Raw genomic sequence first — 17,545 nt, forward strand, 5'->3', positions numbered from 1 at the left:
TACTAACTGAAGATTTGGCCCAAGATGAAACCAAAATCTACTCAGATTAAAAGTTATGTCCAGTTGTTTTAAATTCTGTGACTTGCTTATGAAATGGAGAAGAAAAAGTGTTTCCAATTGTTTAAACTATGCATTGGTTCCTTAAAATTTCAAACAACACAGGAAGAAAGTTCTGGTCATATATCAGTAGTAAGTGACTTTAAGATTATGGTTCCTTCGTAAAATATGTCAAAAACCCTTGATAATAAATTAACAAATGTCCATTCAAATGAATCTCAAAGACATGTACCTCTCCCTTGCACACTGTAGCTGCCACATTTAAATTACCCATACTGAAATCAATTAGCCTTTTAATCAGCACCAATTTCTTAGTTCAACACAGTTCTGACATTAAACAGTCCGACTTATCATTTGGATGGTGAATGGAAATATTGAACTTTTATGAAGTAATCTGAATGGAAAAGCACAAGGTTAAATGGACTTGCCAAATAAGCCAATATTTTGAGTGTCAAAAACTATTTAGATGGGCGTATATATTTTCTGTTGAGATTCACAGTGCACAATTTGATTATTCCCTTAAAAAGGCAAAAGTATCTTAAAGTTTTTCTACCTTCAAGGAGATCATCTTCTTCAATGCCTTTGACAATTTTAGATTTGTAGTCTCGGAAGAACATATATTTGAGCAGCCTTCTAAGCTTTTTCTAAGGGAGGAAAAAAAAGTACATTGATCATGATTAAAATGTATACAAAATGTTGCTTTACAGAATAGGGATCATTATAGAACACACACTGTGTGTACGTAGAGAGAGAGAGAAAGTAAGTATATTATTCGGTTAATATGTAATATTTACTAAATATATCCAGAATCTCTGATTTTCCAGCAGCTCAATGCATGGAAAACCCCAATGACTTTTAGGAATCATCCACATGAGCAGCTGCTAATTTGGGCCCTCTACAGATTTATTATAGTGCAGTGATAAAAATTCTATTGACTCTGGGGCCTAAATTTTCAAAAGTGACAGGTGATTTTTGGTGCCAAACCACTAAAGGCTGATTTTCAGAAGACGGATGCTCAACACTTTCAGAAAATCAGGCCTGCTTAAGGTATCTCAAGTTGGGCACCCAGAATCATTATTTACTTTTGAAAATTTAGCCTATAAACACACAGTTCCAGGAGCTCTGAGTGAACATTAACCAACCTCCTCTAACACCCTCTTGGAAGCCTAACAGCTACTGTGTGCATATCATGCTCTATGATTAGAGGTGAAAATTTTCAAATGATATGTCAAAAATAGGCCATTTTTCAAAATGAAAAATTATCAAGAATTTGTGCTTTGACAAAATCAGAAAACACAAACTGTTGCAGTTTCTCAGCTTTTTGGGTTTCTTTGGTTTATTGGTATCCCTTTCCCTTTCCTTTCTTACCTTATTTAGTGACAAAAGAAGAAAAAAGGGTAGTGATTAAAGAAAGAACAAGTGGGATAGAGGAAAAAAGGGGAAAAAAGGAAAAGGTAGAAAATGAAAAATATTAAAAAAAATCTAAGAAAATGTTGAATTTTGAAAATTTGTTCCTTGTGTAAACCTGGGGAATGAAAATGATTTCAACATTTTTAGTCCAAATTATTTCATTTCTTGACCAGAATACTTATCCATAGATCCCAAGGCTAGAAGGGACCACAGTGATCATCTAGTGGGACCTTCTGTATAGTTCAGGCCATAGAACTTCCCCAAAATAATGCCTAGAGTTCATCTTTTAGAAAAACATCCAATCTCAATTTAAAAATGGTCAGTGATAGAGAATCCACCACAACCCCTGGAAAATTGTTCCAGTGGTTAATTACCTTCATAGTCAAACATGTACACCTTATTTCTGAATTTGTCTACTTATTATAATAGAAAAAACTAAGGCAACCAAAATATGGGGTTGCATGACACTTTCCATTACAAAGTATTCTTATAGTCTTTTTCTGAGAAGCTCTAGCAGCTCCATTGTTTGCAGCAAGCCTACAAAATGCAGGAGGGACAGAGCACTGAGGCTAGAATTGTGTCATTTGTCCCATAAAATTCCAGTCAGGTTTGGCTGCAATATTAAACTGTTTAAAATCACCATTTCCCTTCTCTTGCTTGCATTCCTCAGGCAATTTTTGGCAACATACCAGAACAGTAACAGAATATGAACATTTTAAGGCCACCACACCACAGCAGCAGCAGAGACCCCATTCTAGGGCTCCCTTTATCACAACATACACTGCCCCACCCCAGACCTCGCACATGGCCTCAGCTGCCCATCCTCAGCTCAGTGCAGGCACCAAATAGAGTAGGAGCCCTTCATCTCACAGCGAGGGAGGGAGGAGAGAAGAGAGAGACAGACAGGCAGGAAATTATATTACAATAACATTATTTAAGTTGAAATATCAAGCATTTTTAAGTTAGGAAATGCCAGATTTACAGTTGCCTACACAATCTTAATTTTGACCCTGGGGTGTATGGATTGCAACTTTAATTACATGACCAGATACTATTTTTTCCACAGGACACCTGCGTCATTCAGTGCACAGGATGGACAAAGCTTACTTGAACAGCAGCTACTCAATATTTTATTTTCTCTTCATTGTTCAGTTTCCTTACTTTTGAGTGCTTGACTTTGCAACCTTAATAACATTCTTTCAGCAGTTTTTGTGTGCAACTTTCTAATTTCTTAAAAAGCAAACTAAAAAATAGAAAATCCATCATGTGGCATTATACTGACATCACATGGATCATCAGCAGGGTTGGAATCTGCAGATCCACCACACAGACCTCTGCCATTTGAGCCAACTGAGTAACTGACAGCAGTAGTAATTAGCCATCCTCTACTAGAGGGGAATGAGACACTGTGCCAGTGGGTTTCATAGATATTTGCTGACAGCAGAGGAATGGTGAGACTCAGGAATCTTGGGTTCCATTTCAGGCTCTGGAGGAGAACGTGCTTTACCATTTCTTTGCCAAGCTGTCCCTCCAACTTTTGCTCTCAGTCCTGGTCTCTTTGCCTAGGCATTCCAGTTCCTTCCCACCCCAACAACTCCTTGTCTTCAGTCTCCTTGATCAGTCAGTTCCAGTTCCCACATGCTGGCTGAAACACCAATGTGTCTTTCTCCCTTCCCCCCATCTCCCGATGCCTCCCCCCTCACTTAAGTTATTCCCTTCTCTGTCTCGTTCCCAGCCTTCTCATCTAAGCTCCTCCTTCCACCCAGTTCTTTCTCCCAGTCTCTTTGCTCAGCCAGTCCCAGCTGTTCCCCGGCATCCTAGCTCCTCATCAGATCTGTCTCCCCACCCCACACCAGCAGATCGGTCTTCCCACTGTCACACTGCTTCCCATTTCCTGTCTTCTTGCCCAGCCAGTCTTAGTCTCTAACCCCTGCTCCCAATGTAAGTCTCCTGGCCGAGTCAGTCCCAGTTCCCACCCTGCAACCCCATCTTCCAGTCCCAGTCATGGGTTACCCCGAGCAACTTGTCTCATTTGGTCCCCCCCCCCCGCATGCCAGCTTTGGTTCTTGTCCCATCTATATTTATATCAGGTAGCTTCTTCTTCCATGCTGCACATCAGCAATGGGGGCATTGCAAGCACAGGAGAGACAGGTTTCCTGGTCTCAATTCTTGTACCCAGCCCAACATGTCTGCACCAGCCCAGAGCCGCCAGTGCATGGAAAGTCACGCTCAGTCATGTCAGCTGGAGCATGTTCATTATAGATGGAATCCTTAGAATTTTTATCTGTTAAGCTCTAGGAAGTCTCTACTGAGCATGTGCAAACTGATTTTTCAAAGGCTTATAACTTGACCTAATTTGGGTGCATTTTCATGGGGATGGCAAAAAGCACATTCTTGACACACAGACCACACTCTTGCCAAATTTCAAGTTCATATTTCACAGCATGGAGGGACTAGAGCCTCACAAAGCAAAGGTCACCGGAATATTTTTAACATGGCCAAAAAAGTGTATTTGTCCCTAGCTTAGTTCTTAGAAAAGTGTACATCATTTTAGTTGAAATTTTCCACAAAATTTCAGCCTGAGGAGACACTTGGCAAGAAAAATTTCAGTCCAAATGGTTAAAATTTGACAAAGTTATAAGCAACTGAAAATGAAGTCTTATAAAAGGCAACTTTAACAACAGAGTTGCTGGTAGCCCCGGTATAATAATGAAATGGTGGTCCATGTTGCAAAGAGATTACAATCTAAGTAGACAATGAGACCTGATTGTGAAGAAAGAAAAGGTCATATATACATCTTGTTAGTTTCTGACCTTAAAATACTTTAGGATATATGTTGAATTGGCTAGGAGTCTGTTAGATATTGTAGTTTATTTTTATAAGCTAACGTTCTTATTTTGAGGAAATCGAGGGGAGGAAATGGAGGTCAGCAGTGGAAGACTAATCAAGAGAGGGATTTGAAGGAGAAGTGGCAAGCAGGATCAGAGAAGGTATTTCATGTTTGGTGACAGTGCAAACCACAGCTGGCTGTGGAAGATGGATGCCAAAATACAGTAAGACATGTTGATTGATGAAAATGTAAAATCTGATGTAGAAGGAGATCAGAGGCCTGCAGAAGGATTCAAATAAGAAGGAAAAATTCATAATAATGAGAGCTGAAGACGATTTTAGTTGCAACATGCAGGATTAACTGGAGTGTACAGTTTGAGGGTGCCAATACTCAAGATGAGAGAGGAATGGGATATCAACCAGGGTTTTGGAAGCTTGTTTGGGAGGGAGGAAGAAGGAAGAGAGATGATTTGGGGAAATATTATTAAAAAACAGACATGATTTATTGACATCCTAGATGTAGAGAGGGGAAAGGACAGAGCTGTGCCAAGTGTCACATCAGGAGCCAGAGTTCAGGTAAGCGGAAGGATGTTATAATGATTGTTAATGATATAAGTGGAAGGGAGAGAGAGGCTACGGCTTATCATAGTCTAAATTATTATTTGAGATGAAAACAACCTACTAGGTCAACTTGCTATCACTCTGCCAGTGCAGGTGAAAACAATCAAGTGAAAAATCTATTGATAAGTTGAAGTTATCCCAGAAACTAAAACTGAACTAATTATAATGACATTATCCTTTTTACAAATTGCTATTCATAAGGATGCCTCCCTTGGTTTAAACTAAGTGAACAGATTAAACTAACATACACATTGTCTAACTTACAGTTCATAATATAAATTGACTAGCTTATTACTGTACCTTATCTTTGCGCATCAAAAACAGAAGATCTTCAGCAGAGATGACTCGAGCTCCTCTCATCTGAGAAACTTCAGCTGCTTGCTGCAACTGATAAAAACAAAGAAATGTACAACTATGGCTTCTGTAATATATGTTGTATTTAGTAGGTTTCAAAATAGGTTCAGATAAATACACTGTGGTGACATGTTGGAAAATATAGATCATCTTAAAAATATAGGCTGGGACTTTCAGAAGTGCCGAAGGGAGTCAATCACCCAACTCCCATTAACCAAAATTCCAGCCATAAATTATATAAAGACTGAAAAGCTTTTGGCATATCTCAACAATCATAATGCTGCATTTAAAAGTAAAACCTCTTGTTTCTCAGCATATACAATTGTAATTTCTACCATTTCTTTTCTTCAAAACATTTTCTAGTGCAGTCTAGAGAACAGACATGAGTCCTCTAATGCAGACAAGTAAAAAGCAAAGCTCTTCCTATAAAAGGGGCAGACTAGCTGGCTGATTCTGCTGAGAATTTCTGGGCAATAGCAAACATTAATTCTATAAATATACAGGAAGACATTTTTAGGGAAAAGTCCTTCACTTTCAACAGTACCAATCTTATCCATACACTAGGAATGTTCTTTTTCACTCAGACTTGAAGGACACAAAGAAAGAATTGAGCAATTGCATAGGTTTAGATTATGGCTGCCACGGGAGTGCGAAGGGAAAGAACTGCCTTCATCTACATTATAATCATTGTGGCCTAAAGGTTGTGCCTCTACAGGCCAGCAAGACCTCCAAGTCCATTGAGTCTTCTGTCCATGGATCAAAGGTCTCCTGAGAAGAGCCTTTAATGGAACATATAATAAATAACCCCCTTTACACCAACAGCAATGTGGGTGGCTTCAAAAAAATTGCGCAAAGAGTCCACTTCCAAGTCCCAAAGAGTCCATTTTAAAGACAGCATAACACGAGTTGACACCAAACCTATGGCAAACTGATAAATAACAAGTTGCTGGGCTAATGAGGCCTAATCCCAAACCCAATGAAGTCACTGGAATTCCTTCCACTGAATCCAATGGGCTTTGAATCAGGCTGGCGGTCACTTTGAACACCAGGTCGGGGGACAGAGTTCTCATTGGACTAGTTGCTTCCCTATCCCAAGCTTGGGAAATATTTTTCCAGTAAGGAGAATTTCATCACAGGATGTTTGCTTTCATCCCCGTCTTTCTCAGCTGGTGGGAGGAATACAATTACATTAAAACTCATGTGTACACCTGCAACATGATACAAAAAATATATATCTCATTTCTTTTCATGCAAAAATGCCTCCATACTCCACTTTCAGAAATACATTAATGCACCTGAAAATAATTTGTAGAAATTCTATCCTTCATACTCATGCTAGCAATGGTTTCACTCAGCATCACTGGCTGAATAAGTATATTATTAATCTGAGCTCCCATGCTGCTATGTCTTGAAATAGACCTATTCAGAAGTTAAAAAGATCAACAAAAACAGTAGCTGTTTCTAATATCCAAAGGAGAAAAAAAAGATTTTCATTTTGGCAAGTGTTCAGTGGGCAAAGGATTCAGTCCATAAATCATAATACTGGACTGCATTAATTTTTTTCCACACTAATCACATGCACACAAAACGTTAACTGTATCTGGTATGCACAACACAAAACATACTGCATGAAAAGCTTCAGATTTTTCCTTGAAATGCTCACTTGGGCCTTTACAGCGACAGAGAGCAGAGAGTTTTCAGGAATTCAGAAGTCACAGTAACATAATCTTACTTGAAACTGAACTGGAAAATGTAAGAATGTGAAAAATGATCGTTCTATTTTTTGGCAAAGGCAAAACTGCTTCTTATTCTGATTAGTCTGAGGGCACACAAGGTACTTATATTTCCAGCATAAAATATAAAGAGGCTGGGGAAAAATATAAAAAGAATGGGTTGCATTTATCCCTGGTGTAACTCAGATCAAGTCAACAGAGTTACCCTATGGGTGAATTTGGGCCAATACATTTATAAGTGTTTCAAAAACTGACCTTGGCATGGACAATAATGCAACGCAGCCTTTTCAAATATCATAAAATTGGAGAACTACTGAAACTGAAAAGATATCTTAGTGTAACTCCTCTCTGTGCAGAAAATACCATCGTTTAAGACACTTGCATTATCCTTACAACATTCTTCTTCCAATCACAAAAAAATGACATCTTAATTTATGTCAACTACAAACAAATCTTCTTTCAAATGACAATGAAGATATGAATGTGACAAAAATAATTTAAAATGAAGGCTTCTCCTTCCTTACCAACAAAATAATGGTGTAAACGAAGCACATTTGGCCAGACTCAGGCCTCATTTACACCCAAGAAAATCCAGAATAACTTCACTGATTTCAACAGAAGTATTCTGGATTTACACTAGTGCAAGCAAGATCAAAATCTGGCTTAATGTCCTTAGTTCATACCAACACAATAGGAGCTACATAGTTGAATTTTCTCGGTTTAGTTGGTTGGTGCACCTCCTTAATTTAGTGAAAGCACAACGAAGCTCTGTATTTTATTTCTTCAATTTTTTTTTTAAAAAAAAGGCAAAACAGGAGAATAATTCTTTCATGCAAGGTTATAAAATATGAATTATTTATTCAAAGAGCCCATAACTACTTCTGAACTGGTACATACATATTTACCTGAGTAACTGGAACACATTCAGGTAAATATGTATTTAGGCATTTTTTTAAAAGTATATGCCACATAGTCCAGGCTGGGGGCAAAATATGTATTTATAGTTTTAAACAGCATATAATTGACTCATATAACCACAATATCTGAGTGCAAAGCTATAATTGTATTGTAATGAACTGTCGTGACTGTCAGAATTACTATTAATATACAACGTTTCAATTCCTTCCCTTCCTAGGGACTGAGGGCCCTGGCTTCAGGAGAATTCCTATGATCATGTTGTGTGGGGAAGGGGGATTTCAGGAAATTGCATAGAGGATATATACGTCAAGCTCTGTATAGCTCAGCTCCCTCGGAACATCAGGTCCAGTTATGCATCACTGCAGTCTATAGGAGTTTTGCCATTGGCTTCAATGGGAGCAAAGTCAGCCTCAAGTGCAATGGCTTTTTAGGATGGAACAGCCAGTGATAGGGCAAGTGGATCTACTGCCACTGTCTCCACATGGTGTTTGGGGGTGGGATGTAGTGTAGGGGCTATGAAGACTATTCCCATGCTGAGGCTGCAGTAACAACTGTGAAGTGGCATCAGTGCTGCCCTGACCCCTGGTGAAGATGTAGGATTGTTTCCCACCATCTTCCTGTGGAGTTCCCTAATCCCTACTCGAATTAGAGCACTCAGGTTGGGCACTAGGAACAGAACTTGCTGTAGTCTGAGTGCAAAGCTACTGTATATTAATAGTTTTTTATCTTTAAATTATTAAATATGCTTAGTCAATATTTGAAAACATTTTATTTTGAGCTATTTTAATGCACAGGAAGCACCCACACATATTTAGCCTTTTAAGAACAAAAAAAAAGGCAAGCCCAATTTTCTCAAAATTAGGAAAAAAAGAAAAGAAACCTCAGAATTTTTATTACAATAAAATTATGAATCCCTGAAAATAAAAGTGTTGAAATAACCCTAATTATAGCAGTGCAAATGAGTTCATGAAAACTAAGTATATTTTACAATTTTGCACGTTACAAAGAAAGTAGTATATACTGTAACTATATTTTAAAATCTGAGAAGAAATACTGGGGAATAGTACTTTAAAAGTTAATTACTGGTTTAATGAGTTAACTAGAATATGTTAATAGTCACCTTAGGGCTTATTTATTTTTCTCTCTCTTTTTCTTTTTGTAACTTCTACAAATTATAAATTTGATTAAAGGAGTACTCACTCTGCTGTGACAGTAACAGTTACCTCAATCAATACAGTCTGTTTTTTCACAATGAATTTTTTCACAACAAACAATTGCGGCAAACATTGTAAAGAAAATATTTTAACAAAATAGGTAAAAGGCTGGAAACCAAACAGGTTGTATTTGTGAAACAATCATTACAGTTCTTAAACTACATTAAAGAACGGTGCTAAGAAAGGCTAAGTGCTAACGTTTGCGTACCTTTAAAGTGGTCAGAGCCAAAAATAATGCTTTAAGAAACTACGCTTTTGCTTTCATTATGAAGGTAAATTAGATCATAGTTCATCTGGTTACAAATTGGGGTTTTTTATGCGTATATCAAAAATAATAATTCTTTTAATCTTCCACTGTGCCAAAAAGGTGCAACAATAGCTTATTATGAACTTGGGTACAAAACTATAAGTAGCTTTTAGTATATTCTATACATAGTACTCCAGTATACTTTGAAGGCACGTAAGTGTTAGACGTAAACACAGTTTTTAATTTTAGGCTTTTTCATATACCATTTTTATGAGCAAATAAAGCTTTTGCCAGAAATTCTAGTTTTAATGTAATAGGGAAAGATATTAAAAAGTGTTTTTACAAGTCAGCACTGTATAGGCGTTAAAGAGACACAGTGCACTGAGAGAACTATTACATTATGTGGTCTATTATCATAGCACACTAGTAGGTAAAGGTTTAGTAGGGGCACAGTGTTTTAAATGCATGACTAAATCCCTGAACTGTGTTCTGAAAAGGTAAGCTTCATTTTGAAGGTTGACGGATTTCAATTAATTTTCAGTTATTAGGAAGCCATTATCAAGGCTAATATATTTTCTTGAAGTGTATTTAATGGTGCAACAGGTGCCAGGGTGCCAAACTGGGAGAATAAAGCCCCGCATTCTATTCTGAGGTCTTTAGTGGTGCATAGGCTTTTGCTAGCCCTCCTCAGAGGGTGAATTTCAGCACTCTAATTAGAGGTAGTGACTTGATTCTCAACCCTAAAGTGGACTAAGAGAGTTTAGTTCAGCCTCCATGACAATTCAGTCCTTGGACACTCTGATAAGACACTGCTGTCAAGGGTACAATTTGTGATGTTTTTAAAAATGTGGATATTTGTTCACTAGTAGCTAGACAGAAATCACCAAGTTATTTCACTATTCCTTCATAGCAGCCATCAGATGATAACTTTCAGATGCCACGATTTGGGCCATATTCAGAGCAGTGATGTCGAACATAAAAGAGCAGCATCAATTACCAATTCTTTGAGCCTTCAAGCTTCCTTTTTCATCTTTCTACACATGTTTCAAGATCTAGCTCTCTGTTCTGTACTAAAAATCAGCAGCCAGTTTAAGGTGTAAAGAGGACAATAAGAAAATACAAAGCTGTTTGGTGGCATGATTGACATAAAGGACTAGGAATCTGAACAGACTTTGGGCTTTAAATCTGAGTCACTCACTCACTCAGGAACTTTGGCAAGTCACTTGACTTCCTTGTTATTAGCCTTATTTCTATTACAGTAACTCCCAGAGGCCCCCATCATGAATTACCAAACTACCACCAATGGAACAAACCAAAGTGTCCTACAAGTGGCCTTGAAAATACCTTAACACAGACAAGTATTAGTAGGAGCACAAAAAACAAAACTAATTTTTCAGTTATTCTAGTGAAAGAGAAGCCATCAACTGGAAAATCATTGGTTTGATCCTCTTATTTCATCAGCCCTACTTGGTCCTACAGCCTGTCTGGCTCCAGGGGAATCATCCCAAAGGGTGGTGTAGAGATGCCACAGACCAGTCTTCAGATTATTCTAATGTATGTTGGGGAGAACCAGCCTTGCACACAGTGACCTTCAGATTGCACCCCTCTCTCCTGAACTGCACGGTGTACACATTAGCTGGAATCCAGAAACTAGCCTCACATTTCCATCTGAACATTTTTAAATCTGCTATTGTTATACAAATAAAATCCTAAAGATTACTGTAATGGAGAGAGAATATAGTGGCAAATTGTGCCGGTCTGTTTGTATTGTACACTTGACAAATTTTTGGACATAGTCATCTTCACCGTTTTGTTGATTGTACACATACTTTCTCAGACGTTGTAAGAGGGCGTTTACCAGTAACCTCAGCAGACCTGAAACGGAAAAGTCAGCAAGCAGCAGGCATATGTTTACAGGAAGAAAAAGGGGCAGAGGAGAAGTAGCTTTCAGCATGTTTGGTGTTGTTGCTCTTCAGCTCTTCCAAAAGACCCTTCTGAACATAAACAGAATAGAAAAATCCAGTCAGCCATTTTTTTAACTAGATGGAGCAAGTGGAGTAGTAATTTACCCATTTCATGCCAATGGCCATCCCCTGCACAAAGCCAGAGTACTATTCTGGGGGTTGAGATGGGTTTTGGGTGAATTTCATCCACGGACAACATTAAAAAAGAAGGTTTCGGAGAAGAAACAAAGAAAATGAAGAGACACAATTGAATGCTACTTACTAAATAGTGCTAGCTAAATGGATTTGCTATATTTACACTGAGGCACGATGAATATTACAATCCACATCTGACTCAAAGTGCTGGATTAGCACCTTGCAAAGTGCTGGATTAGCACCTTCAGTCTCTGTGTTACCTTTGCTCCATGGGGAAATAAACTGAGCCAGCCTTTTTTTGGTGCAGATTACTTCCCCCTCTACCAGCTCAGGCTGTTTGGGGCTAAGGAGGTATTCCGGGGTCTCCCCACTTCCCTGTCCACTTGAGTAGGAGAAGGAAGTGGTAGCTGCTCTCCACTGCCATGCAGGGTCTAGGGATGCTGATAGCCTATTGCGGAGAGTGAGGTGGTTCCTTACAGACACCTTTTTCTCTCTATGGATGGGCATGCAGGCTCACAGTTGGGCCCCATATTACATGTATAAGATAAGTTATGTTAAATTACAATCACTCACAGAAAATGGCAAAAAAATATAGAATCTCTATTTCCTAAGCCTTTCCCAGACGATCAAACCTACTTGTTGATAGATGCAAACAATTAGTGATTTATTATTGCATGAAGCAAATTAAATAATGGAAGCACATATACACTACTTTACTAAAATTACTTCCATCATTCCTGTACACATATTGCTGTTTCAATAGAAGTCAAGCCTTAAGTCAAAGGGTCTACCGTGATATTTCTTAAGTCTGTTTTTATATTACTATTTTAACTCATATATGAACTCACACTTCTAAAATGAAATCCTGCTATTACAATTTTCAAATATTAAAACATACAGAAGAACTTTAAGTATAGCAAGAATAATTCTCAAATTTTAACTTAAGCTTCAGCAAGTTAAATTGTCATTCCCCTTCTTTATTTTTTCCATTTAAATTCTGAAATTAAAGCTGGAGGTCTAATATTTTCATGTCCATAATCTTTGCAATCTACATGGAAAGAAAGTATTGCATTCTTGGTACTGTCTAAAAGCCAATACGGACCAAAAAGCTTTCATTATATTAAAAACAAAAACAAACTCTGTAGTTCTTACAGTTGTGAAGCAAAGTTTGAAAAATGTGATATGAATGTAAATGATGCAGTGATGTCTGCAAGAGACTGCAGACAGCTTGAAATACTAGCTCAGAAAGATGTTAACTCCAAGATCAGCTGCCACCCCTTTCACCCCCCACCCCGCCCAGCAGTGAACTTTCTGGAAGCAGGGCGAAATTGCTGGGTTCAGAGCACCTATCCCACCCACTAGATACATTCTATATACTGGGATGCCACTGAAAGTCAATGGGAGTTGGGTGCCTAACTTACTTCAACTTCTCTGAAAATCCCAGCCTAAATAAGTACTGAAAATATTAAAAGAAATAATACTGAAACCACCTACTCTTTGACTTCCCACTTTCATAAGCAATTGTGTAATTTTTGCATCAGTATGAATGCAGCTAGTTCCAAGTTATATATTTAAGGGACACATTGAATCTAAATAAATATGTCTGACTGCCCTTCATGATTCCATAATGCTGCTTTTCCTTACGAGTTAATTTATAAAGTTATTAGAAATCAATAACTGAACCATTCTTGTAGAATTTTTTAAATAATCATTTAGCTCTCTTAAGCATTGAATAAATGATATGTTTTCTGATATTTGAGCTATTTGTTTAAATATATTTCTTCTGTACTAATTATTTCTATTCTTTCCACAGTGTTTATTATGGTATGCACACCAGCATGTGAGGTTTATATTATATTGGTTTCCTCTCCTACGGTTTCAAACACACTTGACAGCCAAAGCCAGCTACCATTTAGGATTATTTTGATGTGATTACTAATTTTGCGAAGTAGAAGAAACTGTTCTTTGTTGGCTTAGATTCTATCCTAATGTTCTAATTACGTGCATCATTGTGAGCATATGAATATGTTTCCTCCCTGTGGTGTTACACAAAGTAGCATTTATTTAAATCCTGTACCATTAAATTGTTTATATAGGAAAGTAATATTTACTCCATATTTGTTTAATCAAATTAGATGCAAGATACTAAATAAATACTATTCTCTCTTATGATGGTGCTATTCAGTGGCCTTCATCAGGGTTACTATAGGGAGGCTTTAGCTCATATAAAACTACAGACTGAGCAAACCTTACAGATATATAAAGTAGAGTTATGTGAAAATGTTTGCAATGTAACACAAAACTAAGCAACACTTGTCTGGTTTTCTTTTTTGTCATAAGCCAGGAAATTAACACATATTCACCTATTCAAAAATGAAGATTAAACATATTTTTGCTAAACCTGAGGCTGACAAAAGATTATCAGAGAGGGAAAAAAAATGTTTCAAACGAAAATCAAAGCAGCATTCAGATACTTTCTTGTGGAATGTGATGAAAAGAGAACTGACAGGGATTTTACCCTTCTGGCTTAGCAGATATCAAAACCAAAAAAGACTTTCCCAGAGAGCCGCAAAAAGAAGACCAAATACTTAAGATAAAATTCAAGTAATGTGAAGAAAAAATGGTTAGCTACCTCTCTTAACTGTTGTTCTTCAAGATGTGCTGCTCATGTCCACTCCAATTAGGTGTGCGTGCACCATATGCATAGTCGCCAGAAGGTTTTCCCCTAGCAGTACACATTGGGTTGGCCCAGACGCCCCATGGAGTCACACCTTCATGTTGTCGCATATACGGCCCTGCCGACCCACTGCCTCTCCAGTTCCTTCTTGCTGGAGTACTCCACCAGAGGGGGAAGGCAGGTGGGTTTGGAATGGACATGAGCAATACATCCCGAAGAACAACAGTTACGAGAGGTAGGTAACCATTTTTTCTTCAAGTGCTTGCTCATGTCAGTTCCAATTAGGTGACTCCCAAGCCTTACCTAGGAGCAGAGTTGGAGTTCATGGAATCACTGACTGAAGCGCCGCTCTGCCAAATGCTGTATCGTTCCTGGCATGCTGGGTAATAGCATAATGGGAAGTGAAGGTGTGGACTGAGGACCACATTGCTGCTCCACAGATCTTCTGGATTGGGACCTGGGCCAGGAAGGCTGCCAAGGATGCCTGCGCTCTAGTGGAATGCGCTGACAGCATGGGGCCAGGGACCTTCGCCAGGTTGTAGCATACCCGGATACAGGACGTGATCCATGATTATATCCTTTGGGAGGACACCAGGAGACCCTTCATCCTGTCAACCACCACGACAAGCAGCTGGTTCAACTTGTGAAACGGCTTTCTTTGTTCAATATAAAAAGCCAATGCCCACCGAACTTCCAGGGAGTAGAGCCTTTGCTCCTGAATTTTAGCATTAGGCTTCAGGAAAAAGATTGGGCGAAAAAATCTTGATTGACGTGAAAGTGAGATATGACCTTTGGGAGGAACACTGAGTGCGGTCGAAGCTGCACCTTGTCCTTGTAAAAGATGGTATGAGGAGGGTCAGATGTGAGGGCTTTGAGCTCAGACACCCTTCTAGCTAAAGTTATTGTGACCAGGAACGCCACTTTCCATGACAAATAGAGCAGTGAGCATGTCACTAAGTGCTTGAATGGAGGCTACATGAGCCTTAAAAAGTACCAGATTAAGATCCCAAGCCAGGCCTGGCTGCCAAACTTGAGAATATAGCCTGTGTAGAGGAAATGCATAGAAAAGGTGATCTTTCCATGGAAGGAGAAACGCATCTGCCAACGAGCCCAGGCTGTGACTCAGGAAAGAGCAGAATTGTAGGCATTTCCTGTTGCTCCTTGTGGCAAACAAGTTGATCTGGGGAACTCCCCACTGCTGGAAGATATTGTTTACCATGTCTGGGCAAATGGACCTCTCGTGATTGTGAAAAGATCTGCTGAGATGGTCTGGTAGCTTGTTCGGAGACCCGGGGAGGTAGGAAGCCTCCAGGAGGATTGAGTGAGAAATGCAAAAATCCCAGAGCTTGAGGGCTTCCTGACATAGGAGAGAGGAGCATGCTCCACACTGTTTATATAAAACATGGCTGTTGTATTGTCCATCAGAACTGATACACATCTGCCCTTCAAATGAGGCTGCAAGGTCTGACACACCAGATGAACTGCTCTCAGCTCCCTGACATTGATATGAAGTAGCAGATTGAGTTCTGTGCTCTCCGAGATGCGCTCCCCACCCCACTGCCAACACACCAGTGACCAGACACAACGGGGGGGCATGGTCTGGAGAAGGCGACCTTTGTGCGTGCCATTCGGGGATCGAGCTACCACTGAAGGGACTTGAGGACTCGCGGTGGGATTGTGATCACTTTGTCCAGACTCCCTCTGCTCAGTCGATACACCAATGAAATCCAGGCCTGAAGAGGTCTGAGCCTGAGCCTCACATGTTGCAGTGTGTATATGCAAGATGCCATATGCCCAAGGAGTTTTAAGCAATCCCTTTCTGTAGTCTTGAGATACTGTGTGAGATCTTGTATAAAGTCATGCATAGCCTGAAAGTGGGACTGAGGTAGGAACACTCTGGCTTGTCTTGAGTCTAACACTGCCTTTTTAAACTCTATTCTCTGAGTGGGGGCTAGGGTTGAATTTTGTGCATTCAGCAGGAGATGCAGTCTGCCAAATATAGACATTACCAGATTGACCTGTTGTTCCACTTGTATTCTGGAATTGCCTTTGACTAACCTGTTGTCGAGGTATGGGAATACCTGAACTTACCTTTTCCTCAGGAATATGGCTGACATGCATTTGGTGAATATCCGAGCAGCCGAAGACAGGCCAAAAGGAAGGACTGTAAATTGGTAGTGAGTGCACCCCACTACAAATCTTAGGAAATGCCTGTAGGGTGGAATTATGGAAATGTGGAAGTATGCGCCCTTCAAGTCGAGGGCGGCGTACCAATCTCCTCAGTCCAGGGACGGGATAATGGCAGCCAAAGAGACCATACAAAACTTTAGTTTCTTCATGAACCAGTTCAGGATGTGCAGATCCAAGATGGGTCTGAGGCCCCCTTTGGCTTTCGGTATTAAGAAATACTGGGAGTAAAACCCCATACCCCTTAGTTCCAGTGGAACCTCCTCCACCGCTCCTGCCAACAGGAGAGTTCGAACCTCCTGTATAAGGAGTTGCTCATGAGAAGGGTTCCTGAAGAGGGATGGGGAAGGGGTGTGTGTGGGCGAGTTGAACTGAATTGGAGGGAGCATCCCTGTTCTACCATGAGACAGACCCAATGATCAGAGGTAATCTGGGACCATGCATGATAGACATGGGACCAATGAGCCAAAAAGGGTAAAGAAAGATCCAGGCTTTGGGTTGGTATGTTCCCCTCAAGCACATCTTCAAAAGGCCTGCCTGGGGCCTGGCAGTTGTCTCAATGATCCTGAGCCCTAGTTGTTAGAGGGATGGGACTGACTATGCCGGTTCTTGTTCCTGCCCCTTCTCCTATTATGGTCCTGCCTAAGGTGACCTTGATATGGCCAGGACATAGGCTGGGGCCTAAAATGTCTACGCTGGGTGGCTGGTGTATGTAGCCCCAGAGATCTCAGAGTGGCTTGGGAGTCTTTTAAGCTATGCAGCTTCGACTCCGTTTTCTCTGAGAACAGTGGATCCCTCGAAAGGGAGGTTCTGAATAGTTTGTTGCATCTCCCCTGGGAGGCCAGAGGCCTGCACCCAGGAGTAACAGTGCATCACATTGCCTGAGGACATGGTGCCAGTTCCTGAGTCATAGAATCATAGAATATCAGGGTTGGAAGGGACCCCAGAAGGTCATCTAGTCCAACCCCCTGCTCGAAGCAGAACCAATTCCCAGTTAAATCATCCCAGCCAGGGCTTTGTCAAGCCTGACCTTAAAAACCTCTAAGGAAGGAGATTCTACCACCTCCCTAGGTAACGCATTCCAGTGTTTCACCACCCTCTTAGTGAAAAAGTTTTTCCTAATATCCAATCTAAACCTCCCCCACTGAGTCCACAGAGTCCAGCATAGCCTGTAACTATGACCTGGCCATGGCCTTGCC

General features: G+C 39.9%; 1 protein-coding gene across 19 annotated transcripts in view; it reads right to left on the reverse strand.

Moving 5' to 3' along the window:
- SUPT3H (SPT3 homolog, SAGA and STAGA complex component) overlaps window positions 1–17,545 on the reverse strand; it is a 470,398-nt gene that overhangs the window by 126,367 nt on the left and 326,486 nt on the right. For all 19 annotated transcript variants that reach the window (XM_073335778.1, XM_073335781.1, XM_073335776.1 and 16 more), the window contains 2 exons: window positions 5,218–5,304; window positions 611–701 (listed from right to left, as the gene is read on the reverse strand). In XM_073335778.1, the coding sequence (XP_073191879.1) occupies window positions 611–701; window positions 5,218–5,277 (151 nt within the window). In that variant the 5' untranslated portion in view covers window positions 5,278–5,304. The remainder of the gene's footprint in view (window positions 1–610; window positions 702–5,217; window positions 5,305–17,545) is intronic.

This window comes from Lepidochelys kempii, chromosome 3 (assembly GCF_965140265.1).
Source record: "Lepidochelys kempii isolate rLepKem1 chromosome 3, rLepKem1.hap2, whole genome shotgun sequence".
In the NCBI taxonomy this organism is placed as follows: Eukaryota; Metazoa; Chordata; order Testudines; family Cheloniidae; genus Lepidochelys; species Lepidochelys kempii.